At 45.5% G+C, this 27,027-nt stretch overlaps 3 protein-coding genes across 3 annotated transcripts; 2 read left to right on the forward strand and 1 right to left on the reverse strand.

Annotated features, from left to right (window-relative positions):
- LOC8061749 (UPF0503 protein At3g09070, chloroplastic) lies at window positions 450-3,246 on the forward strand. The gene has a single exon (XM_021447087.1). It carries the CDS (start codon window positions 863-865, stop codon window positions 3,005-3,007), a length of 2,145 nt encoding a protein of 714 aa, XP_021302762.1. The 5' UTR covers window positions 450-862; the 3' UTR covers window positions 3,008-3,246.
- On the reverse strand, window positions 17,668-20,060 carry LOC8072517. Its single transcript, XM_021448176.1, has 4 exons — window positions 19,607-20,060; window positions 18,358-19,368; window positions 18,143-18,261; window positions 17,668-18,060 (listed from the first exon to the last, which is right to left on the reverse strand). The coding sequence occupies exons 1-4, from the start codon at window positions 20,058-20,060 to the stop codon at window positions 17,668-17,670; spliced, it is 1,977 nt and encodes a 658-aa protein (XP_021303851.1).
- On the forward strand, window positions 21,563-25,762 carry LOC8061750 (probable anion transporter 2, chloroplastic). Its single transcript, XM_002439845.2, has 8 exons — window positions 21,563-22,862; window positions 23,720-23,946; window positions 24,306-24,654; window positions 24,738-24,782; window positions 24,856-25,002; window positions 25,095-25,232; window positions 25,345-25,378; window positions 25,459-25,762. Exons 1-8 carry the CDS (start codon window positions 22,368-22,370, stop codon window positions 25,629-25,631), a joined length of 1,608 nt encoding a protein of 535 aa, XP_002439890.1. The 5' UTR covers window positions 21,563-22,367; the 3' UTR covers window positions 25,632-25,762.

Raw genomic sequence — 27,027 nt, forward strand, 5'->3', positions numbered from 1 at the left:
CAAAAACTTTGATAAGAATGCCAAAGACCGATTCCAGGTCCATTGCGATTACATCCAGACAGTTTCTGTTTAACATTGGCCGGAACCGGGTCTTTTTTGTCCTGGTCGTGAACTCGTGATCGAAGTTGCCACCGCACATGAAGTCATGAGCCAACTGCCCCAGCCATCCATCCATACTACTACTCGTGTGGCATGTATGTGTGCTTGTGCATATGGCTGCTGTAAACACATGATTTTTGCACGTTTGCAGCTGCTGTTTTTTCCCCTGCTCGATCCGTGGCACGGTCTCACTGCTCGCACGCACGCAGAATATGCTTTAGGCCTGTGATCACCTTCGGATCAAGCAACTCCGAAAAAGGCCAATCTTGGCGAGATCAGATCACAGCCCGCGGTAATCCGATCGACACGCACAGCACACAGCTGGAGCTACAGTAGTACGGAGTGTGGTTTGAGAGCGTTTCAGCTTCGATCCCCCGTCCCCTCCCTTGGGAAAAGGAGTAAAAGCAAGCCAGCAGCCCCGAAGCGAACCCCGAGAAGGCCACAGAGAGGTAGAGGAGCAAAAGACATCACGGTGTGGTGTGGAAGAACAAGTGAGGGGAGAGAGGCAGGCAGGCGACGGGCCCCGTGATTCCCTTCAACTTTCGCTTTCCTTCTCCTCGTCTTCACTCTCTGCTCCCCACGCTGCATCCTCAAAACCATTCCACCCTCGAATCCGCCGCGCTCACGCCCGCGCTCCACAGCTGCCACGGCCCCCGAGTGTGCCCACCGCCGTGCCGTGCGTGTCCAAGCAAGCAATGTGAGGGCGCGCCGCGGCTTAAGCCAGCCAGGTAGGTGTCCAGGGTAACACAACAACGCGCGCGCGATGACGCTGCAGATGGAGCCGCCGGTGCCGCCGCCGCGGCGGTCGGTGTCGACGACCTGCGACCTGCACCCGGGGGAGACCTTCACGGGCTTCTGCGCCGCCTGCCTCCGCGAGCGCCTGGCGGGGCTCGAGGCCAACGCCGCCGCGGCCGGCGCCGCGCCAGGCCGCAAGTCCACCTCCGCCATCCGCTCGCTCTTCTCCCGCCCGTTGTTCGCCGCTGCCGCCGCCGCCGGGGGCGGGGGCGGGGGACCCTCGGGCTCAGGTGGTGCCGCCGCGGCCGCGATGCCGGACCTCCGCCGCTGCAAGTCCTTCTCCTGCGGGCGCGGGGGCGGCGACGCGCTGGCCGCCGCCGTCCTCGCGGGCGCTGGCGGCGCCGGCGGGGCCGGGGCGTACGAGCCGCAGCGGCGTTCGTGCGACGTGCGCGGGCGGAGCACTCTCTGGGCGCTCTTCCATCAGGATGACCGCGAGCGGGTTCGTGACGGCACCGCGTTCGGCGCCTTCCCTGCCTCGTCCTCCGCCGCCGCGGCCGCGCTCGCTGCCGAGGTCCTTCCGCCCCCGCAGCCGCCGCCGCCTCATCCGCCGGCGTGCGTCCCTGAGATGTTCTTGGAGGGGGAGATTGCTGTTGTGGCCGAGGAGGATTCTGACGAGATTGTTCCGGTGGTGGAGCCCGTCTTGGAGGTGGACACCTCTGGGGAGATGGAGACGACGGAGGTTGATGCGGCCGCGCGGCATGTCAGGGCCATGAAGGATCACATAGATCTCGAGTCCTCGCAGTCGCAGCAGCAGCCCAACAAGAAGCTGCCGCCCAAGGACCTCAAGGAGATCGCCGGGAGCTTCTGGCTGGCCGCCTCGGTGTTCAGCAAGAAGTGGCAGAAGTGGAGGCGCAAGCAGAAGCTCAAGAAGCAGGAGGCCGCGGGCAGCAAGGCGGCGGCGGCGGCAATGCCCCCACCGGAGAAGCCCTCCAAGCCATCGTTCCTCCTCAGGCGTAGCCGCTTCCGCCGTGGTGAAGCCGGCGGCTCCGAGTTCGCCGGCGGCCGGCGCTCGTGCGACACGGATCCACGGTTCTCCCTGGACGCCGGCCGCATGTCCGTCGACGACATGGGCTTCAACTGGGACGAGCCCCGTGCGTCGTGGGACGGCTATCTGTTCGGCGCCGGCACCGGCATTGGCCTCGGCCGCGCGCCGCCGCCGCTCTCCCGCCTACCTCCCATCCTCTCGGCTCTGGAAGACTCCCCCGCCGGCATCGTGGAGCGCTCCGACGGTCAAATCCCCGTGGAGGACGACTCCCAGCCGGAGCCCGACTCCGACGCGAACGTCCCTGGGGGCACGGCCCAGACGCGAGACTACTACATGGACACGTCAAGCCGGAGGCGCCGGAGCCTTGACAGGTCCAGCTCTGTGCGCAGGTCCTTCGAAGTCACCGACCCAAAGCCAGTGGCAGTGCCAGTGCCAGTGCCTGTTCCAGTGACCGCACCACCGGCCGCGGCCATTGTCAACGGCAGGGAATCCCCTCTGATGGGCAGCTCGGAGTTCTACCACTTCCACCACGCCGAAGACCTGTTCGACCACCGCTTCAGCACCACGTCGCTCGTCGAGGACTTCTCCGCCAGCCTGGACGCTGCCTTCCACGGGGGCCCCGCGAAGAAGCCGCGGCGGTGGCGCAAGGCGTGGAGCCTCTGGGGCCTGATCCACCGCCGCGCCGCGGGGCGGAGCAGGAACGGCGCGTCCGACGTCGGCGCGGACCGCGCGTTCTCGGAACCGTGGCCGGAGATGATGCGCGTCCGCGGGTACAACGGCCGGATGATGCAGCGGTGCAACAGCAACGCGAGCGCGCGGAGCTCGTTCAGCAGCAACAGCGGCGGCGGCGGGGGGCTGGGCAGCTCGAGGCGCAGCTACGTGGCCGACGCCGCCCACGCCCACGCCCACGGCGGACACGTGAAGCGGAGGCGCGAGGAGTACTGCGCGGCGGCGCTGGAGCGGAACCGCAGCGCGCGGCACTCGCCGGGCATCGCCGCCGGCGACAACGGCATGCTGCGGTTCTACCTCACGCCGATTCGGAGCGCCAGCGGCCGCCGTACCGCCGCCGTCCTCCCGGTAAAAGGCGGACGGCAGTCGTTCGCGCGGACGATGCTGGGGCTGTACTGAGTACTGACTGACGACGGCCGGCGACCTGCTGGTCAAGCTGCTTCGTTTCAGTAGTAGGGCAGTAGTAGCTGATGGCTTACATGTTCATTCAGGTGCTTGGGCGGTGGTGGTATAACCAAAAATCGTTTACAATGCTTGTGTAGTGTTAGTGCAGTGATCCTTTTGTTCATTCGCGGGCTGGATAAAATCAAGTTTAATCTCGTATAATCACGACTTAAACTCTGTGCTGTTTGTTGTTCTGTGGCTTCGTTCTCAATCGCCAGATGCTTCTTCTCTTCAGTTTGTCATCCCTGTGATGCAGCCATTGCCGGCGGCAAGCTCGGCGGCGGCGACGTTGGACTCCGTCGTCCCCGGGGCCGGACGCCACGCCCACGCTAGTCGCACTGTCCCGGTCATTTCACTTTCAGGGACAGTAGTAGCGGCTACGCGCCGCGTCGGACCCCGTTAAAGGCGGCGCCCATATTCCATTGGTCCCTAGGCGCCACTCGCTGCCGCTGGGCCTCAAAAAGTCGGCGTGCCCAAGCCAATTCTTCCTCCACTCCACCTGGCTCCCGTGCGCGCCGCGGTGGTGGTGGTGCTGCCGCGCCCCGCGCGCGGCGCCGCGTAGCGGGGGTGCTCGCTGCTCGTTTTCCTCCACTTGGTTGGTCTGGTCGGTTGGTTTGTTCGCTTGGCCTCGTGCGACCAAGAGCGAAACGCGGGCGCTTGCACGGGTTTGTTGTTGCTGGACTGTGGACTCCGGACTCCGATCGGGAGCAGCGGGATCCACGAGCACGAGGTGCCCCGGCGATTCTGATTCGGGACCTGTGAACAGATGGACATGGCCGCGAGGGGCCGATTAAGTAATCGGCGCGGCGCCGGATCTAGGCTGACGTGGGGATTTTCTCGTGCTAATGCAGTGCATCAACGGGCATGTGCACGATTACTATTAGGCCTTGTTTAGTTCCAAAATATTTTGCAAAATCGACACCGTAGCTCTTTCGTTTGTATTTGACAAATATTGTCCAACTATGGACTAACTAGGCTCAAAAGATTCATCTCGTCAATTTCGACCAAACTGTGCAATTAGTTTTTATTTTTATCTATATTTAATACTTTATGCATGTGTCTAAAGATTCGATGTGACGGGGAATCTGAAAAATTTTGCAAATTTTTTTGGTAACTAAACAAGGCCTTATTATATATATAAAAAAAATCCACCCACATGTTCGTAAGATTTTCTTATAGAGCCATAACACATCAGTAGAGCCTAAATCACCTAGAGGCCGCCGACTATCAGGCCGACAAGGCCGATTAGGCACTCGTACTTCGCCGGTAAACTCACGAACGGCCCGTCGGGGAGACACACAACCGGAGTGTTTTAGGATCCACAAGACCACATAGTAGAACACCCACAAATCTCATCTCATCAAGGGAAATCGATAAAAGACCGACTATTTAGTTGGATATCTCAATTGACCGTGTACCCCATTATATGAAATAGGATGGTGTTATCTCGTTGAAAAACTAATGTGGTACTATTTTTATGTCGTTTTCATAGAGTTTTCATGTCGTTTTCATAGAGTTTTCCGTAGATTAGGCCAAAACTAGCATGGCTCAATTCTAAAGTTGGCTTGGCCTAATTTGAGTGTCAACGATTATATGAAAAAGCTGTCACTGAGGATGTCTCTAGCACCTGATTTTTAGTCCCTACGATGAAAACCCACTTGTACTAAAAAGGTAAATCCATTGGTAGAGATAAGTTCTTCAACCCCAGGCCATTGAAGGCCCAATATATCTCGTGGTTCAACCTCCACCGGCATGCTCCAAGCTCCGCTACCCTGCCCTCCTCCCGTGTCTCTAGTGGTTATGAATGGCAAACTTGCCGCCAGGGTAATTAGTATTAACAATTTTTTTGTTTTTTATTCCTCTGTTTCTATGGTTAATACAATTTTTCTTCCATAAAAAATAATGGATTAGTTCTTATTCATGTAGCCCTAGATTTTTTTAGTCGAGCTGGATTTGAACTACCTAGACATGTTGTGAGCGAATTTACAGTTTGTCCCCAGCTTGGACGCCATCCATGGAAAATTATTCTATGCTTTTTTTTTATAAGTTGGAAACATGATTCCGCTTTTTTAAAAGAAAAGATTGTCAATTGGTCCATGTTCAAATAAGGCAACTAAAGCTTCTATTGGTTCTACTTGATTCTCTATCAACCAGTTCACTCATCATTTCCTTTCGTAGTTATGGCCTTGGAAAAGCATAGTTGGTTACCTAATGATGGTCGTTACCTTTGCCAATAACTCCCATCTTCTTGTGCATAACCGAAGTCACAATTAGAAAGGTATCTTTTCATATTCATACGGACTGATCTTATCCTTTACTTGACTTGATGCTTCACATGTTCGCTTGACTGAAAAGCTATGACTGAGACTGAGAGTACTGTTCGCTGATTTATTGTAAGAGAAAAATACTGTTGAATGACTGACAGACAGATAAACTTAAGCGAACAAACTGGTTCGACTTACTGTTTGTTCACTTTAACAAGCATTGGGTATGGTTTGTCTATCCTCTACCTCTGCCTTCTTTGCCGGTTTCTAACCAGCATTCCCTAAGACAATTGTATCTCTTTTGAAATACATACATTATTCTTTCTTGTTCTTCTATTAACGGAGCGAAAGACGCCACCACGTACCTGAAAATGGCAACCTTCGACCATTAATCAACTATTGCTTTTATTGATAAAATCGTAGAATTACGTACTGTTGCCCATTTTGCAAAGGAAAATTATATGCTTGCTTTTTATACGCTTGTTCGTGTATATTTTTTTTAAAACTTTTGCTCACCCCCACTGAACAGAGAGCATATGAATGCTACTTAGGCCTTGTTTAGTTTCCCACCCCAAATTTTTTCATCCATCCCATCGAATCTTTGGACACATGCATAGAACATTAAATATATATAAAAAATAAACTAATTACACAGTTTGGTTGAAAATCACGAGACGAATCTTTTAAGCCTAGTTACACTATGATTAGCCTTAAGTGCTACAGTAACCCACATGTGCTAATGACAGGTTAATTATACTTAATAGATTTGTCCTGCAGTTTCCTGATGAACTATGTAATTTGTTTTTTTTATTAATTTCTAAAAACCCCTCCCGACGTCCTTCCGACACATCCGATGTGACATTCAAAAAATTTTCATCTCCAATCTAAATATGGCCTTATTACTTCTTGTCAGCTAGCTTTCCTAGTCCGAGGCATATTTCTTCCTTGTATGCCTCTGCCAGTCTGCCTCGCTTACCAGGCTACCAGCTCTTGTCTTCGGTAGAACACAACCGTCAAATGCCCTTCTACTATTCGTCATTAGTTGTAAGACGTCCAGCCCTAGCAACAAAGCCTCCTCTGTCTCTTGTAGCCGATGACTACCTATTTAAACTATTCGATCTCATGATCTGATTTTTCTTCTCAGACTCAAAAACTAAACATCGTACCTCACTGATTCTCAAAGCCGTTGAAATTACGTTTCTACCTAAGTTAAAAGTGCTTTTCAAGTCGGTTTCATCATTTCTATAGTTTCTTTTTATAAATATCTAATAAGGTTTTTCAACCACAAAAACATCTATGAGCTTATAAATTTTCGAAACAATCGTATAGATATAGATTGGGACATGAAAAATCCGAGTGAAATATTTAGAGCTTGTGAAAATATCTCTAAAAGTTTTCAAAATTATATTTATCTCTAGAAAAATAGGAAAAAATAAAAAATTCCAAAAATATTCTACTCAATGTCTAAATGAGACTTAAGAACCCCATAGCAAAAATATGAGATGCGACTAACAAGAATGCAACACATATTTAATTTCATGCTATGCATTCATCGTGGTTGCATCTCATGTTTTTGTTCTAGAAAGTTTTCAACATCAATTAGAAATTTTAGGGACTTCTCATATTTTGTTCACTCTTTGGAAGATTTTAGAGATACTTCAAGGTAAGTATAGTTTTTTTGGAAGCTTTTACGGGTACTTTGACAATCTCTAAATATTTTAATTGGGTTTGCCATATATTCTACGTATCTCTATGATTTTCTAAACAAATTTAAATGCTTAGAGACATTTTTCTTTGTTCAAAAACCTTATCTTTCTGATTTTTTAAACGAAAAGTGGTAAAATGCCTTGAAAACCACCTCTAACCGGTGCAAAGAGCTACCAGTTTTGAATGTTGAAGTTGAAGGTGTAAAGATATCCGGTTTTAGAGTTTGAAAAGCAAATTACTAGACAACAATTATACTAGACAACAATTATAGTTCAACATAGGTAAAGAGAAATGGCAGCAAGGCCACTGGCCCAGCTTGCCAAGCCCAGGGCCCAGTGCCTCTGCTCTGACGCTCGCTGTTAAGTGCATCGCATTCATGGCGCCTGGCTGCTCGCCCCGCAGTGAAAGCGAACATACAACTGCGAGCGAGCGAATATCATGTGTCAGAGCTTACGAGTACGACGGCGCCACCATCACCGTACTAGTACCATCGCTAGCTCGATCTCCCATCAACAGCTAGCAATGGCGAGCTTGTCTGCTTGTCATCTTATCTCCGGTCTGGAGGCCTCAGCTCAAAATGCGTCTGACGCTGTAGTTTGCGAAAAGAAAATTTTTAGGTATTATATTAGATATGTCACAAGCATATCAAGAGTAGTTTTCGAATACTAATAAAAAATAATTTACATAGCTTGCTTAGAAACTACGACATAAATTTATTAAACATAAGAAATCCATTATTATTAGTATATGTGGTATTGTAGCAGTTTTGGTTATAGCTAACCATAAATTATCTTAAAAGATTTATTTCGTGATTTACAATTAAACTGTAAAATTAGTTTTTTTTTTCATCTACATTTGATGCTTTATATATGTATCCAAAGATTTGATGAGACGTGTGAAAAATTTTGGAAACTAAACCTCGCTTGAGTGGGATGTAACTTCTCGTCTTCTCATGTCATGCATGGAGCCACCTATAGATTTACAACGGGCCAGGCCGGCACGGCACGGGGCGGGCCACGTCGGGCCACGGGCCGATCGGGCCGTGCCGTCCGTTCAACTCGGTCGGGCCGGGCCGACCCACAGCCCGACAAGCATATCATGTCTTAATTTACCACTTTTTTAAACAAAGGTTAATTTTTTCACATATCACAGCATATGAAAGAAGTACCATACAATTTTATTGTTTCAAGCAAAACATATCTCAATTCACAAGTTATATCAAAGAGAAAGAGCACAAAACCACAACATATAGAACAAAATGAGCGGGCCGTGTCAAGCCGGGCCACCACCATGCTGCGGGCCGAGGGTGTGGCCGGACCGGGCCGCCCGTGGCCCGCAAGCACCGGACCGGGCCAAATTTAACGGGCCAAATGTACATTTATAGAGCCACCCATGTCCTACGCAAATGAGGAGTGAAGTCCAGTCTAGATGCTGACTAGGCTCGAAATGCATCTGATCTGATACGAGGATCTGATACGAGGGAGGCGATGTCTCATGGACTAGGGCGGGCATGAGTTGGCCACTCATCGGTACAGGTGACAATACGTGCATGTGCATGCAGATGCAGTGCCCGGAGGGTCGTAGTCGTAGACACCACGCATCAGGCCATCACGCATTGCCCGGTTGGTCTCAGGGCTTTTACATGGACGGTGCACGCTCCCAACCTGGATGCATGTATGGTCCTGTGGCCGTATATATATAGGCCTTGTTTATTTCCTCAAAAATTTTACAAAATTTTTCAGATTTCACATCATATCGAATCTTTAGACATATGTATGAATCATTAAATATATATGAAAATAAAAACTAATTGCACAGTTTGGTCGGAATTGACAAGACGAATCTTTTAAGTCTAGTTAGTCTATAATTAGACAATATTTGTCAAACACAAACGAAAGTAATATTATTCCTATTTTGTAAAAAAATTTGGAAGTAAACAAACCCATAATGCACGGAGAGCGCTGCACTGCAGTGTAGGGCACCGCACTCCCGTTCCTTCGCTCCATGCATGGAGACATGGAGTACATGTGCATGGAACGCATGCATGGGCAGCTCCCCGCAATGATAGCCAGATGATAGTACTGCTGCTTCAGATGCGATGTCGTTCATCTGAAACATTTGAAGAAAGACTTGTGTCGTGTTTACTGGTGCGTAGTAGTACGTACCAAAGAGTAACCTGGTACAGTCCCACTAAGCTCGCCATTAATTCTTCGCCGATGTGGATCAGGATGTTCGGTCGGCAGGTATGCCATCTGGTTCATCGAGTGAATTTATGGATAATACTCCCCCTCCACAAAAAGTAGGACACTACTCTCTCCGTTTCAAAATAAATGATGTTTTTAACTTTGAGATATTTTGTTTGACTGTTTGTCTTATTCAAAAAATTTTCAGTCAAATAAGATGTCTCAAAGTAAAAAAAAAACATCATTTTTTTATGAGATGGAGAGAGTACTGTCTAAGATTTATAGGATATATTAGTATAACCAAACAAGATATAACAAGGATAACTCTGAAAACTAGCCAACAATAACAGGGATGCAATGCCAAATAGTGTTATAGCGTATTTCTTGTGTAACAAATTTTAAAATGTCAAGTCTTTCTTTGTGAGACTATGTAAGCTTATTGATATGGGCGGTGTCAGAAATTATAAACAGGGGACCGGCTGAAAAAAAACATGTAAAAACTGAGCGTGGCTCAATGGATTAGGCTTTTCGTAATGATAGTCTGTGTTAATTCACCACTTAATATGATTGCTCGTATTTTCATATAGGTATTCTAAAATCTAAGGCCTTGCTCTTTCACTGGTATGTGATATGCCATTGAAGCAAGACTCTGTGGTGACTTCATAAATCTCGAGATCTACTAGTTTAGCCTTTGCAAACATGTTCATAGGGATCATTTTATTACTAGTTGTGTTTTGTAAAATTTTCTTATCTACTCCCTCATCTCATAAAAAGTGTTGCTATGAAATTCGCGTTAGTTTTGACTAGGTTTCTTGAAAATAGTAATATTATATCTCTAAATAAGTTTATTATGAAAATATATTGAATGATCTATCTAATGTACTAATTATATTAATCTTTTCTTATATATATTTGGTTAAAGTTAAAAATATTTGACTTCTTCGAAAATGAGAATGATACTTTTTATTAGATGAAGGAAGTAGAAGATATTAATAAGCACATATAATAATAATTTGCTATATTTTTTCACTAAATATGGAAAAATTGTAAGATTATACTAATGACTTTTTTATCATATGTTAGGGGGGCATGGCCCCTGTCACACTCTTGTTTCCACCGCTGGCTTTCATAAATACCACTAGCTAGTGTGTTTTTCCAAGACCGTAACCGTACCATCCAATTCCCACAAAGAAATCTCTCACTTGTTTACATAAACAACACCAACTAATGTGGTTTTTCCAAGACGATCCATCCCCACAAAGAGACCATTTGGCATGGTTGAAGATGCTTGTTTAATATTAACTCTGTAATATCGGCTATTTGTTTCTTTCATCCAATAAGCACCAATACTTGTAGAGATGAAACTAGCATAAAATGTGAGTGGCGGTCTTTAATTTACTAGTGGACCTCTATAGCTACATAGAAAAAGACATGTTTTCTTTAAAACCCAAAAATTTAAGTGGGGGCACGTGCCCCCGTTCCTTGTGTACTAGATCCACCCCTAACACTCGTCTTGGTGCGCGTAAGACTCCTACTAACCACCTTATTTCCATTAGCTTGCATGTATAGATTGAACATAGGTCACTTCGTCATCTAAGCTGCGCACTAGCTTCAATAAATCCTCTACATTTGGGAACCCTAAAAGAAAGAAAGCAACAATTAGGAATAGCATTTAGCCTTTAGTTTTCTTGGACAATCTCCTACTAACCACCTTATTTCCATTAGTATGCATGTATAGGTTGAACCTATGTCACTTCATCATCTAAGCTGCACACTAGCATCAATAATTTCTCTACATTTGGGAACCCTAAAAGAAAGAAAATAACAATTAGGAATATAATTTAGCCTTCAGTTTTCTTGGACAGTCTCTAGCAATGTTTCCGGTGTCCATATTTCTTTAACTCTAATTTAACTTGCAATTTGGTAAACCTGAACCCCAATTTTCAAACTGAGCATCTCCAACAGTTTGGCAAATGACTTCTCATCTATAAATTTTTTTAGTAAAATGAGAAAAAACTCTCTCCAACAGTTTGACATCCTAATTCCCTATCTTTTTCAACTTGGTATATCTCCTTGTCTAGCGCGCAAATATACGCGCGAACTCCATGCTTGGCATCGGTCTTTCTCCTCATGTTTAGCGGGACACTGTTAACTTAATGGGGCTCTTCGTTTTGTTAGCGGATTTGTAGGTTTTTGAAAATGAAATTTGCCAAACTGTTAGAGATGAGATCTTGTTTTCCTCCCTATATTATTGTGGGAGTTAGCAAACAACAAGATTTGAAAAACAAATTTTGCCAAACGGTTGGAGATGCTCTTAGATTTGATTGCTAAATTAGAGATGAGAGAGGAACTTATTTTAAGAAGTGTGTAATTTTAACTAAAGCCAAATTAAGGGTATATTTGCTAGTTAGCCCACCTCCAAGTGCCAATCATCTCGGTCAGAGAGAGGGAAATTATTCTACAGATAATTTTGCTAATTAAACATGAAATAAAATATTCCATAACTAAATTATTTGGATAAAGAAGGTTCAACATTTATAAATTGTGCAAAGAAGTCTTCCATTCTACTATATTAGATGTAGAAATGCCTGATCAGTAGACAATTGTTTTAGCTTCGACACTTGCTTTACTGCTCGTCATATTGTGGCGGTGCCGAGAATTATACATAGGGGGCTGGTCAAAAGATATCGATATATACGAACTGTGCTAGTTCATCTATGTAGATTTTATGGTGAAAACTGACCACTCAAGTTTGTCATCAATAAAATTGCTCCTACTTTCCTCGATTTATTATAGTATTTGTTGATTTAATAATATTATTTGTCATGTAGTTGGTGACAGTGTCTCTCGAAATGAAAAGAGAGTTGACATATAATAGTAGTTCTGTTCAATAAGCTTGATGTGATGACCATAAAGTACCGATGACCGCTGCGTTGTTATTATTAGTTAATTATATATGTATTCAGCAAAATATAAATACAACAAAATGTAAGAATACATTTAGTAGAACCTAAAGTTTTATTAAATATGTCCTAGTATAGTAGCAAATAACGTGTTCTAAAATATAATCAAATTTTATTTTATACATTTTGTTGTCGAGAAGACATCGAAAATATATATATACGTGAACTTTTTATCATATATTTTATATAAATATATATTATATTAATTATATACCGAGTGAAAACATTTTGTTGTGATGTTAGGGGGGTCATGGCCCCTGCCGGCCCCCTTTGGCTCCGCCCCTGCTTGTTGCCGACCTGATCTACGTACCTGCCTAATCCAAAAGCATCAATCGAACACGATCTTCATATGGTAGCCACACGCACACACGCTCCACGGATCATGAGTTCATGACCGATTGGTTTGCCACGATAGTGAGAAAACCAAAGGACCTACAGCTGAAGGACTATTTCAGGGGCAACGTTGCCCTGGTTGAAGTTGACGCCTGCACGATCGAGGGGGAGCACAAATTCCTCCCGTCGGCCGTTTCCTTGCCTTGGTTGCAAGATTGTCTCTTTCGTGCCTGGATGCGTGTAGTATGCATGATGCATGTAAAATCGAAATGACAGGTTGATCATGGCCGGCTCAGATGAGCCAGGGTCGGCCGGGATTCCTGCGAGTTCAGGTACATGTTGTTAGGCCACCTTTTATTTTCCTCGTCGAAACGAATTTCAAACAAAAATGTTAGGACAGCTTTTCTCCTCTCCTATTGCTGCAGGTGGACGCACTACGACAATTGGCAGGATTCCCTTTGAAGCCACGCAAGGTTCAGTTCATCAACGACATATCGATCACCAATGATTTCTCTCTCTCTTTTTCTTTTGTGGAAAAAAGGAGAATGTTTCCCCTGCCTTCTTTCGAAGAAACAAGCGCACACAAACGTTTGATCCCTTACAATGTATGTATTTGAGGCGCGTCCGCCAAAACTGTTGAGGTCCAAACTATTCACTACATGGTCGAAATACAAAATGGAGTTAGTACGGTAGGTGTCATCTTCTTATCATCTTTGCCGCCATCTTCAGAATCATCCTCACATGTCACATCCTCCCAACATTCTCCTTGAGAACAAATTGCACTATGTGATTTCCACAAAATCCAAAGGAAGGATAGCCGAAGTGCACAAATTCTTTGCAAGAGCACTTTTACCACATAACCAGAATCCAGCAACTTATTTAAAATCAGAACCAATATCGCATTGCAAGATTTGAGCTACCGTGTTCCATATATTGACAGCAATACAACAATCATAAAACAGATGGTTAATGGATTCATTTTCACTGCAAAGTGCAAAGCAAACAATACATACAATCTGTCGGTCTTCTTTTAGGTAATTTATCTCTCGTGAGAAGTTCGTTTGTTCTACTACTTACTCTGCCGGTGGAACCCGCTAGTTCTGAAATGTGAAATTCTAACCCGATCCAGGCAAAGCAGTCCAGGCAGCTCTAGTTTCGAGCCTGCTGAAGGCACCACAGTCCAGCTCCAGCACCAGATGACCATCTGGGCTTTCAGCGCAGAGTCCTCCGAATTACCTGGGCTTTCCAGGGGGAATGGCCAGCCCAGGCAAGTGTTCTCGATACAGTTCAGGCCTTGTTTAGTTTCAAAAAGTTTTACAAAATTTTTAAATTTTCCGTCACATCAAATCTTACGGCACATTCACAGAATATTAAATATAGATAAAAAAATAACTAATTGCACAGTTTATCTATAATTTATAAGATGAATCTTTTACGCCTAATTAATATATGATTAGACAATATTTATCAAATACAAATAAAAATACTACAGTGTCCATTTTACAAAAAAATTAGAACTAAACAAGACCTCAACACTTCACCGTGTTAATTTTTCAGCACGCGTATCGCCGCCGGCTCATTTGAGACATTGAATCGACTTATTATTTCGGTTCGTCACACAAAAAAGAAAAGATGTGTTTCAGTAGCAAGACACATACAATCTGGTTCTTCTGTCATCACTGAAAAAAAAAAGATTCAGATTGTTCTGCCCTTTCAAATCATTCACCGCAGCTGGACTCTACAAATTAAACATTTTTGATTTGGCCACTGCAGCGCACAGGTCTTGTGGACCCAAACAGAGCACAAGCCGAAGAAATGTAGGCAAAATGATATATGCACACGATCACGACCTGTTGGCCGTCAACTTGGGGGGGTGGGGGGGGGGGGCATCGACGGGATGGTTATCATGAAGCGACTTTGGTGATCTAGTGAGGATTTACGATGTTATATTCATCCGCAGGCATCTAACATCTAAGAATAATAATTCTCATGAATTTATACAATACTTTTTCTTTCCACTGTTACAACTAAATCCCCGTTTGGTAGTGATTCTTAAGCAATTTCAAGAGTAGTTTCGAACGTGAGGCTAAACAGACTCACGACGACTAGCTCTTCGAACGAATCTCTAAAAAACACGCTGAGAGAGAGCCGCGAGAGATATAGGCAAAATGATGTATGCACACGATCACAACCTGTTGGCCGTCAATGGGGGAAAATCGACGGGATGGTTATCATGAAGTGACTTTGGTCATCTAGTGAGGATTTACGATCTTGTATTCATCTGTAAGCATCCAACATCTAAGAATAATAATTCTCATGAATTTACATAATATTTTTTCCAACTGTTGCAACTAAATCCCCATTTAGTAGTGATTCTTAAGCAATTTCAAAAGATGTTTTGAACGTGAGGGTAAATAGACTCACGGCAACCAGCTCCTCGAATGAATCTCCCAAAAACACGCTGAAGCCTGAAGGAGAGCCACCAGAGATGGACAAGCTAAAGAAAGTAGTTTTCATGGCCCATGGGCTCCTCCTCCATTCTCACACACACAGCCAAAGGCGGAGAAGAAGCCCAAGCGACTCCCCCCTCTTCAAGCCAGGAGCGTCCTGAGCAAATATGAGGCCCAGTTCAAAACAACAATTGGAGGCCTAGCATCTATTGTCAAAATCTAAAAAGATAATATCAAATATCGATATATTACAAAGGAAATATATAAAAGATTAATTAAATAAAATAGGAATTGTGCATGGAATTTATACCGGGCAATAATATCCGTCTGGTGTCCTAATCTGGGTCCGGCCGTCTAGGATTACTACTGTGTTGAGCGACGAACAACACCCAAGACGAGGAACAAGTTCAAGAGACAAAGCCACAAACTCACAAAGGATTACAAACTTATATACTTATATGAAGAAGAATTACCGGCCATCTATTTTTCTAACTCACGATCATAGACTCAATGTGCTTTCTCTCGAAGGAAGTAGCAGACCCTGTTTATTGAGTCTCTGTGACTAATTTACTAATTAAAATAAACCTAAAATTAATATATATACTTAGAACACTTAGTAAATTTTAGGGACCATAAATTTTGGAGGCCCAGTTCAATTGCACAGCCCGCAAGGGCTTCGGGACGCCCCTGTTCAAGCACACAGTCGACAACGGAGATGACACACGAGCGACAAGAGATGGGGTGGCGCGAGAGGCGTGGTGAGAGGTGTGGGGTAGCGAATGAGGCACGTCTTCGCTTGGCGACACGATGGGAGGGGTGGGGTGATTGTTGGAGGTCGAGCGAGAGGGGCAACGACGATGAAGGAGAAGAGTTCGGCAGAAGCCGTAGGATGAGAGGGGAGTGACAAGATGAAATGAGAGAGAATAAAAGAAAAAAATAAAAAAGCAAAAAAATAAAAAAAAACACAAAGATGTTATAGATATTTCATCCTCTTGGTGTACTATTAGAAGTTGTTTTACGAAACGTTGTTACCAAAACAACACCACTTTCACTTTCATAGATGATCCATAAGCTAAAGAAAGAAATTTTGCTCAACTAGTGAGGGAGAGTTGTATCAATCGCATGTGTTAGATGCTTGCGTATAGAGTTAGGAGCTAGGTTCTCGGAATGTTGGGGTCGAGGAATTGAGACCCTACAATGTGGGGACATCACTTTTAAAACTATGGTGTGAAGGATTATACCTATTTATCTTGTTTCTCAGGGGGATAGAGAACTCGTACCTAGTATAACTGGAATGAGGAACCTATTATATGTTTTGGGCCTCTTTGGTGGGCTACTCCTACACCAGCAACTGCAGCGACACTGTGTACAGAAACAAATTTTCTTTTACCTAGTGTAGAATGAATGTAGAGGTGAGAAAAACTATGATTTGTCACTTTTTCGGCTCTAGCTCCTCTGATGAAACGGAAGACTGAACGAGCTTAACCAAACAGAGTCTAAGACAACTTGTATGAACTTGTTCCGTCGTAGGCGTTTGGAACGATGTTTTTCTATGTTCCTATTCCTCTTTTAAGAACAAAGTTTCTCAAACGTGAAACAAGATCATCTCCCGTGATTCAGGCTGCTATACGTGTGTTACGAATCTACCCACGCGGCTACCGATCCATCAAAAGCCTTCGGCCAACTTCTTATTCTCCGATATTGCGCACTTAAGGTGACCGTTGGCCGTCATCTTCTGTAGTAAAGTCAAATCACATCCACTCCTGAGGGGCCCCGTACATGCTTTGGACGTCGAAGCGCCAAGTTGCGCAGCATTTGCCAATGAAATCAATCTTTTTAAGTTGTCAAAAAAATCAATGTTTTTAAATAATAATAGAAAATGATCCGGTTTCACTCTCAATTAGAGAAATCAGGTCTCGCTTGTTACAAGAACTGCACATTTGGTTGAGATGTTAATTGAAGGAGTGTTTTCTAAGAGTGGGAATAGAATATTGATGGGATGGTGAGTGGAAGTTTAGAGAGCTAACTCTCACAATCACTCCTCAGGGGATGGGACAATAAGTGAGTGAGAATTATACTCTTAGTGAAAGATGAATGCATCCTTACCATCCATCATGACTAATGACCTGTTATATAATATTCAAAACTCTACGCAACATTTGAGTGATATGAATTCCCTCTTATTTTCTTCAACAAACCAAATAAGGGGTTGGAACCATATATCCAATTCCCATCTTAATTCCTTCCACCAACCCTTATCACTCATTTTCATACTCCTCATATAGTTGCTAAAACCAGTGGCGGAGACACCAGGCGACCAACCGTTTGACTGATAAGCAAAGAAAAAAATTGCGGGCTATCAAAAATAGCGTTGGCTGATTCTGGCCGTTATTTTCCGCTATAGCGCCGCTATAGCTACGCTATACGACGTAGCGGTCGCGCTGTGTCGCCGCTATAGCTCCGCATAGCGCCGCTATAGCCCGCTATTTAAATACAGCACGCACCAGATGAAAAGTTTAAAACTAAAATCTCACAAGTGACAAGTAACTCACAAGTCACAACCCATGATCTAATAGTCTATTTATTACAATCCAAAATTCCAAATTCAAAAGCAAAAGGCATAAAGCCACAAGTGCCATAGTTCAATAATCAATAAGCAACTGAAAGTATGAAACATAATTACATAAATGAAATGACAAGCACTAAGCACACAAGTTACTGCATCTCTTCATCAGAAACAGAAATGGAATCAGAATGCATCATAGTGTCATTTTCTCCATCAGAAGATGAAGCAGATAACTCATCATCACCAGTAGGAATCAGTCTCTTTCTCTTCCTGCTCTGGTTACCTCTCTTCCTTGGTGGTGGTGCAGCTACAACCTCTTGTGAGGTACCTCCAATTCCTCCTTCCTCATCCTCTTCCATTTCTGTTTGCTCAACACCAGTGATCCACTCATTGTCTTCATCTTCTAAGACATCACTAACAGGTTTCTCAAGTGGATCTCTATCCTTATTGTCCTTCTTTTGTCTCAGTTTTGAGTTGAATTTGACAAACACAAGATCCCTCATTCTGTCATGCAGCAGCCTATTGCGTCTCTTGGTGTGGACCTACATACAATTGGAATCAGTAAGGGACTAAGAGTCTAAGAGACTAAGAATGTAAGAGTAAGAGTGCAAGACCAATTCTTACTTGTTCAAATGAACTCCAGCATCTCTCACAAGCTGATGAACTGCAAGTCAAACTGAGAATTCTAGCAGCTAGCTTTCTGAGGGTTGGTGCACTACTTCCATGATTCAGCCACCACTTAGCTACAATACAACAAAGAAGTGGAAAATAGAGGACAATGTAAATTATTTGCCAACAAAGAAATTTATTTGCTAGAGGTAGAGGACAATTTTTCATACCAGGATTAAAATGAATATTTTTGCACTGCCTTTTAGCAATTTCTTTGCCAAAGGATCCTTCAGCATCTTGGAACTTTTGAAGCTCTTCAATAATCTTGTCCTGAGTCTCTATATCTGGAACAAGCTTTGTAATGCAAGTTATGACACCATCTCTAAATGTTTCATTGTCCTCTATAGCCACCTTGTTTTGATAATAGTAGAAAGGGTTGAGGTAGTAACCAGCCCTATGCAAAGGAGTTTTCAGCTTACTGTCCCACCTCTTGTCAATGAACTGAAAAACTTCCTCGAACTTTCTCCTGTCATTATTGAACCTCTTAGAGATCTCATTCTTAGCCTCCTGTAGATACCCATATAAGAAACCCATTGCTGGCACATCACTGTCCATTCTCCTCAAGACATGAGCTAATGGCTCAAAGTAAATAACAGCAGTCTCAACATCTCTCCAGAAAGTTTCAGATTTGGCAACCTTCTCTGCTTTCTTCCCTTTGGCACTCTTTAGGTAGCCTAGTTCATGGAGCTCATCCTCCCTAAAAAGCCTTTGCAACTGCTTCTTGTTTTCTAGCATGCTTTTCAAGTTGAGATAAGCTGTAGCAAACCTTGTAACACCACACCTCACCAAATCTCTAGAAAGGTACTTCCTCATCAGGTCCAAAACTCTAGTATGGGCATAAAGAAAAACAGTCAAGCACTTTGCTTTGCTAATTGTTGCAGCAACTCTGGGCATCTTTCCTATATCTTCCAACATTAAATCAATGGTATGGGCTGCACAACCATTCCAGAAAATAGAGGGGTGCTTTGCTCTCAACAAACTAGCCGCTGCCTCATTTGGTCTTGCATTGTCAGTCACAACTTGAACTACATTTTGCACCCCTATTTCCTCAATACACTTATCAACCAACTCAAAAATGTATCTGCCATCTTTCTTCACAGCTGAGCAATCCACAGAATCAAGAAAATAAACACCATATGCATTGTGAACTACCAAGTTCATCACACCTCTACCTCTCTTATCTGTCCAAGCATCAGTCATAACTGAGCATCCATGTAGCTCCCAAGACTCTTTGTGAGCCTTTACTAATTCTTGCACTTTCCTCTTCCTTTTTTGCAAGAATTTCCCACTCATCTCATATGGAGTTGGACCTCTCAAGCCCCTGCCAAAGTCTCCAATAGCCTCAAGCATGAGCTCAAAGCTTGGAAGTGTCGTCACATTGTGTGGTAGCATCATAAAAAAAATTACAGATGTACTCACATGCTCTATCCCTCTTCTCTTCTCTTTTTTCAGTTGATATCTTGGATTGAACCTTCTCAGAAAGAACACCTTTGCCCTTCCTTGCAGCCACTATTTCTTCTGTTGTTAGTCTACAGAATTTATCAATAGGACCTGAATGACCTTTGCTACTCATCTTCTTCACCACAATAACTGAATTTCCTTCTGCATCACTGTGTTCCTCTCCTTCAGAATGACTCAAATCAACTACAGCTCTATCTTCTTCTTTCTCCTCAGCCTTCTTTTGCTTGTTATCTGACTTTATGGCCAGCACTTCAAGGATTTCTTGTTGCACATCAGATGGAACTTTTTTACACTTTGCAACATTGGATTTAGGAACTTTACCAAGATGGTACTTGATTCTTGTTATTCCACCATGATAGATGCCGCTACAGAAGGTGCACTGGAGAGAACCTTTCTTGTTCACATCTGGCATTGTGCAGTACTTCCAAGCTGGGTCAGTTGGTTCATTTGATTCAATGCCCGTGGATGCAGTGCTAGATAAGCCTACAAAGTGGACATAACAGGGATAATAAATGCTTGCTCATTGTAGGACTAACTGAACTGCAGTAGAACAGGGGAGATTCGGGAACTTGCCTACTGTTGGCGCTGGCGCTAGCGCTGGCGGTGCACTTCGCTCAGGGCTTCGATTGTTTGCACCTGGGGTATTCATGGCAGAGTCAGTATGTCCCTGCATCCTCGGTCGCGCTGGGTGGCGAATTGACGATCCTTCCTCGATCCGGCTGGGTGGCGAAGGGCGCTCGCGCTGGGGTGATCCGGCTGGTCGCGCTGGACCCGCGGTCGCGCTGGAGCCGAGGCAGAGCCGGCTGGCGGTCGCGCTGGGGCAATCCCGCTCGCGGTCGCGCTGGGCGGAGGCCGCGGGGTGCGGGCGCGATGGGGTGGAGTCGGGTCGCGCTGGGCGGAGGCCGCTCGCGGTCGCGCTGGGCGGACGCCGCGGTGGGGTGGAGTCGGGTTGCGGGCGGTCGCGCTGGGGGCGGGGGGGGGGGGGGCGGGCGCCGCCGCGGGTGGAGTCGGGGGAGGAGTTGGGGAGCAGAGTGGCTGGGGAGCAGAGTGACTGAGTTAGGGTTACGTTTTGGGCTCCAGTTTGGGCTAAAGTTCGGGCTCAATTTCGGCCCAAATGCCACTTCAGGTTTAGCGGAAAATAGCGGCGCTAAGCCGATATAGCAGTTTAGCGGCGCTATAGCGGAAAATAGCGGAAATAGCGCTGATAGCGGGAAAATGACTGATATCGTCGCGACGTTTTAAATATCCCGCTATAGCGGCGCTATAGCGGAAAAATAGCCCGCTATTTTTTTTCGGTGCTGATAAGTCATGACAGAAAGTATTGTTAGTTGATTTATTATGAAAGAAAAAACACTGTTGATTCAGCTGGTAAAGCTCAAGTGAACAAGCTCGTGGGCGAAGTTGAAAAGAAAATTTTCTTTTATCAAAGTGGAACACTGTAATTTGGTAGCTAAATATGTTTGTATGGAGAGAATCCTTAGGTTCCTAAAAGCATTTAGCTCCGCTAGTGCACCGGAAGACAGTGGCGGAGCTTGGACACAAAATCAGGACGGGCCAACACCAATGACAATAGTGGTCACTTCAAAAATTAATCAGTAAAATCACAAAAGCACACTACTTTTACTATGGAGTTTGGAGTTTGCACAAACATAGGGGGCCTTGGCCCATCTTGACCCTAACGAAGCTCTGCCTGTGTCGGAAGAATCAATTCCTACGTTCAACCACTCACATCTTGGCCCTACAAAAAGGTTACAAACATAAACGGATTTTATACTTGCCATCAGAGGAAATAGTAGTCAGTGCCAATGTGCTGGAGGAGACAAGGACGGGCTCGTGGCGACGACGACGATTCCGGTTCAGAAAAACGTGGTTGGTGTATACTATGGTCCAGATAGGTTTTGGGCGCGAGCATACCTCCCGCGCTTGTGTCATTGGCGCCACCAAACTAATCACCGGAGATCAGGATGGTCATGGTCGTCGACGTCCGTCCAGGGCCGCCAACCAACCCCCCGGGACTCTCCGGCCGCTGGTCATCACAGGACGAGACGACGACCACGTGTGCAGGCTCATTCTCTACCGGCGTCCGAGCGCGTCAAAGTCATCGTCTGGCTTTCGCCGTGGCCGGGTAGGTGGCGAATCGAGCGAGCCGTGGTAGGTGCGGGCGGTTCGTCCCACCGGAACGCCGGCGGCACGGCGTCCGGCCCCCGGCCCCGACACGGCGACACCGCTAAAACACACTGCCATTTGGCCAGAACCAACCAAACGGCTCGTCGCCGATTTAAGTAAGCCACGTGACTGCCAAGCCGGCCACACTCTCCTCTCCCCGTGCTTGTCTTCTTCTTCTCCTCCCTCGCTCCGGCTCCGATCTGCCTGCTGCCGCCACAGTGCCACCTACCGTCCGCCCTCAGCTCGACCCCGTCGTGGCCTCGTCAGTCGTCCCCCGCGCCGCGAGGTGGTCCTAATTTAACCCCACCAACTAGGGCCCTACCACCAACCCAACCGCCGATCAACCGCTCCCGCCGCCCGCACTGCCATGGGCCAGGCTCGCCGCGCGACGCTCTCGTCGACCCCCGCCGTGCTCCTCTGAGAGACTGAGAGGCAGAGCTAGCCAGCCAGCCAGCCCCTGCTTGCTTGAGTGCTTGCCGTGTGTCGGGCTCGGCTTCTCCTTCTCCTTCGCCCACGCGCGGCGCGGGGTTGTTGGATCAAAGCTTGACCAACCATGGCGTCGGTCAGGTCGTGCGTGTCCGTGAAGTCCGCCGTGAGCCCGGTCAGGTACAGATCCACGAGGGCCAGGGCGGCCGGTCTGGGGGCTCCGGGAAGGCTGCGCGTACGGTCCCCGTCCCTGGCGCTCGGCGGCGACGGTGGCTGCGCCAGCGCCAGCAGCAGCGGGAGGGGTAGCGTCGTCGTCAGTGGCGGCGGTCTCGGCGTGCTCGGCGGCGATGGACCGAGGATCATCCGGCGGGGCGGCGGGCGGGAGGTCCTCGCCATGTGCAGCGCGAGCTTCGACGGGGTCCGTCCCGCCGCCGGCGCCGGCGCTGCCGTGGCCAGCGCCGTGCAGCCCGTGCCGGCGGCGTTCCCCGAGCGCGTCAAGGTGGTGGCGCTGGTGGCGGCCATCATGCTGCTCTGCAACGCCGACCGGGTCGTCATGTCCGTCGCCGTCGTGCCGCTCGCCGCGCAGTACGGGTGGTCCAGCTCCTTCGTCGGCATCGTCCAGGTAGATCACCTATCACAGCCTTCTCTCCTCTCACTCTTTCGTCTCTTAAAAGTAGAAGTGAAGCAAAGGTCCTTTTTTTCTCAAGAAATTAAGCAACACATTTGCTGCCCTGTCGCTGAACAACAAAATGTGTTGTCTCGGACGATCTGTTCATGGCTATGGCTCAACAAAGTCAACCCTGCATCGGCACGTTAACGCCAGACGCCATGAGAAAACGACTGGAACTGGAAACAATATGTCTTGGAAGCACGCGGAACTGCAATGATGGGAGACGGTCGGTCTGCCAGCTTCACACTACAGTCCTGCGCTTGTCGTGTGCCACGCAGAGCAGCTCCAAGTTACCAAAATGTCAGCAGAACACGATAAATTTGAGAGTGGAAACTGATGTTTGCCTTTGCTGCTTTTCACGGGCGATAGCAATATATACTTTGCTTGTAGTATTACACTTCAGAATACAAATGCATAGGTAAATCAAGGCCTTTTTTTTTTGGCACAATCCAGAATTATGAAGTGAAGGGTCAGCAACTTGATTGGCACCAAAGTTTCCTAATACAGATAGGATTCAGATTCGATGATTGGGCTTATGGAAATGTCCATGCTATTGGGGTCGAGTTTTACCCGGTGCCGGTGTGACCAGGAACAGGAAGATTGTACTACCAAAAAAAAAATCAATAATAGAAACAGTCAACTAAAAGCTGCAATGTATGCCCTGTAGCTCAATATACGTTTTAATTTGCTGAAGACTCAAATCATTAAGCCCAAATGCCCAATGCATTGACTATAGCCCTGAACAAGCACAGCTATCTTGCTATTAAGCAGAAATTGACTGAGGTTAAATTTTCTTACCATTTCTGCAGTCGTCGTTTTTATGGGGATATGTTTTCTCATCCATGGTTGGAGGAGCTTTGGCAGACAAATATGGCGGGAAGAAGGTGATGGCAGGTGCTGCTGCACTCTGGTCCTTGGCTACAATTCTCACTCCTTGGGCCGCCTCCCGCTCCACCATCATGTTGCTTGCTGTACGTGCACTCTTTGGCCTTGCAGAAGGTGTTGCATTTCCGACAATGAGCACCTTCTTACCAAAGTGAGTAACAATTTTCACTCATTGACTTTGCTCATAATTGAGGTTTTTCTGACAGCCTAGCTTAAGAAACATTAACCTCTGAAGCTTGAAAGAACTAGTCAGAAAAGAAATTAAGAATGTCTAGTTGGGATTTAAATTAAATCTTTTTATTGTAGTCTAGACCCATTCTTTCAAGTGCACATACAAGCCTTCATCATCTCTTTACCATACTTTCTGGACTCTCTGCCTACATTCTTTTTTACTGATATCAACTCTAGCTGCTACAAGGTATATAAAATGAAACAACTGCCCTCAACTTGTGCCCATGTAATTGAACAAGATTTCAGTTTGTGATTTATCTAACATTGAACATGAAACAGGTGGTTCCCAACACATGAGCGTTCCACTGCTGTTGGCATTTCCATGGGTGGATTCCATCTTGGAAATGTCATAAGCTTCCTAGCAACACCGATCATCATGTCACACATAGGCCTCTCGGGAACATTTGCCTTCTTCGCGTCGCTTGGTTACGTGTGGCTCTTTGTATGGATGTTAAATGTAGAAAGTGATCCTCTTGACAGCCGTACTATAAGCAAATCTGAATTGGAATTAATTCTAGCTGGAAGAACTGGATCTAAAGTCCAAGGCAGTAAATTCCCATCCCTAAGGGAATTGTTCTCAAGGACTGAATTCTTAGCTGTCACTTTGGCCAATGTGGTCAACAACTGGGTAAGGATGATCTATTAGCAAAATGACAATTTGGCCACATTGTGTATGAATTTTAACAATTGCAAATTCAAAATACCATGCAGGGCTATTTTGTCCTATTGTCGTGGATGCCTGTGTACTTCAAAACGGTATGTTATAAAAGGCATTTTAATTTGTACCACTCACAACTCAATATTGTTTCTAACCATAATCCTACAACAGGTTTATAACGTCAATCTGAAACAAGCAGCATGGTTCAGCGCCATACCTTGGGCAGTCATGGCGATGTCCGGTTATGTTGCAGGAGCCTCTGCAGATTTCCTGATCAAATCTGGTTACTCTATTGGACTAGTTCGGAAAATTATGCAGGTAAAAGCATTGCTGAGATTTGCCTTGGCCTTGCACTGCTCAATTGCACAACCTGAAACAAAGCACTCATCTCAAATCTTATTTTGCTGCAGTCCATTGGTTTCATGGGGCCTTGTGTGTCATTACTATGTTTAAGATTTGCCCAAACTCCATCAGTTGCTGCAGTTCTCATGACCACTGCCCTGAGCTTGAGTTCTTTTTGCCAAGCCGGATACTTTTGCAATATACAGGTATTGTTTCCTTTCCTTCATGCCCTGGTCAATGTTCCACTTTCTGAAGTGTTACTTCCACCCATCTGTTCTCTGATTTGACTGAATGTGTTTTCCTTGTTTATTCGAGCAGGACATTGCTCCAAAATATGCTGGATCCTTGCACGGTATATAAATTTGCATTTGCACTTAGAATCATTGCAGTCCTCAGGCTTTGTATCTGACATATCTTCTGCTGCGTGAACAGGGTTGACGAACGGCATAGGGACGGTGGCCGCCATAGTTAGCACCATCGGGACCGGCTACTTCGTCCAGTGGCTAGGGTCCTTCCAGGCCTTCCTCACCCTCACGGCGGCGCTCTACTTCAGCGCCACCGTCTTCTACAACATCTACGCAACCGGCGACCTGATTTTTGACTGAGACGAACTTGCTAAATGCCAGTAATGATTCTTTTGTGCAGACGCAGAATCCCAAAGTGTACCAATGTTAATTTGTATCTCCCCAAGGATGGAATAAGATGGAGGTTGATTGCAGTTTGCTAAGTGTAAAAATCATGTGCAAATATCGTTGCATCTTGCATGTGGGCAAGCTACAGAAAAGCATTCGGAAAGGACGTGCATAAATAAATAAATAAGAAGGAAATCTAAAATGTAACAGAGAGGGGGGAAGGGTGCTTCAACGCTGTCTCGCCGCGGCATTGGGCCGGCCTGTGCCACTGGGCCGCGCGGGAAGGGCTCGCGTGCGAGAAGGGAGGAGAGCAACTTGGGCCACATCCACTTGGGCCTTCTAAGCAGAGAGGAGGGAGGCATAAATAAATCAATTTGAGCTATTTTAAAAGAATGCAAATTTTCCGGTGTTACATTGCAGCTACATAATTATATTGATGACATGAGCTAGGATGATAGCTCAAAGATCTAGACAATACTGTTGATCTCTCAGTTAAGCTTGTTAAAACAAAGAGGCACAAAGTGTATGATATGGTTTATGAGTTTCCTAAATTGGTATTGCTTCTACCCGTGGCAACATCAAGTGTTGAAAGGATATTTTCTGCAATGGTTCTAGTAAAAACAAAGTTACAAAATAAGATGGGAGATAGTCTTTTTGATGGTTGTCTAGTCACTTTCATTAAGCAAGATATTTTCTTTGAAGTTGATGAAGATGATATGATCAAGATATTTATTTATGTCTCTTTAAAAATATTAAATAAAATAGTTAGAAAAATAGCATTGTAAGAGCATCTCCAACAACTTGGTAAAATTCACTTGTCAAATCTTAAGTTATAGCGAGTTGCTAATTTGTTTAGCAAAAGAAAAAAAGGATGTGTCTCCAATAAGTTGCTATTCTCACTTGGTAAAAATAGAGGATGACAGATGGGACCCGCTCACTTGGTAAAAGAATATGTGTCTCCAACAAGTTGCGCTCGGGATAGCAACTTGGGATAGCAACTTGACAAATCTCGGCAGTAGAAACCTCTGGATAGCAACTTGGGAAATTTAGCAAGTTGAGATAAGGAGTTGTTGGAGGAGGATTTTTATGCTTTTAGCAAATTTGGTAGGATAGCATGTTGAAATACCAAGTTGTTGGAGATGCTCTAAGTCTCCGTACTCTTATAGACCTATACTTCAATTATGGGTATGTCTTTTGAACTATTTATATTGTATTTAGTGTATGGTTTCAACTTAATCCATCAATTTAAACCTTATCGTGTTAATTAATTAGTGCATACATATACCGAATTACGATGTTAATTTATAATTAGTGCCGAATTGGATATGAAATTTGTTAGACAGCATATCCTAAGCTAAAATCCAAAATT

Source organism: Sorghum bicolor, chromosome 9, assembly GCF_000003195.3.
Source record: "Sorghum bicolor cultivar BTx623 chromosome 9, Sorghum_bicolor_NCBIv3, whole genome shotgun sequence".
In the NCBI taxonomy this organism is placed as follows: domain Eukaryota; kingdom Viridiplantae; phylum Streptophyta; class Magnoliopsida; order Poales; family Poaceae; genus Sorghum; species Sorghum bicolor.

Excerpts from the sequence above, each read along its gene's own strand:
- LOC8061749 (XM_021447087.1), top strand. The coding sequence starts at position 863 with ATGACGCTGCAGATGGAGCCGCCGGTGCCGCCGCCGCGGCGGTCGGTG.
- LOC8072517 (XM_021448176.1), bottom strand. The coding sequence starts at position 20,060 with ATGCCAGATGTGAACAAGAAAGGTTCTCTCCAGTGCACCTTCTGTAGC. Across the intron at positions 19,369-19,606 it reads AGAGAAGAGGGATAGAGCAT|ATAAGAGAGGTAGAGGTGTG; the intron begins GTGAGTACATCT and ends ATGCTTGGACAG. Across the intron at positions 18,262-18,357 it reads AAATATTCATTTTAATCCTG|CTAAGTGGTGGCTGAATCAT; the intron begins GTATGAAAAATT and ends GTTGTATTGTAG.
- LOC8061750 (XM_002439845.2), top strand. The coding sequence starts at position 22,368 with ATGGCGTCGGTCAGGTCGTGCGTGTCCGTGAAGTCCGCCGTGAGCCCG. Across the intron at positions 23,947-24,305 it reads ATGAGCACCTTCTTACCAAA|GTGGTTCCCAACACATGAGC; the intron begins GTGAGTAACAAT and ends AACATGAAACAG. Across the intron at positions 25,003-25,094 it reads TAGTTCGGAAAATTATGCAG|TCCATTGGTTTCATGGGGCC; the intron begins GTAAAAGCATTG and ends ATTTTGCTGCAG.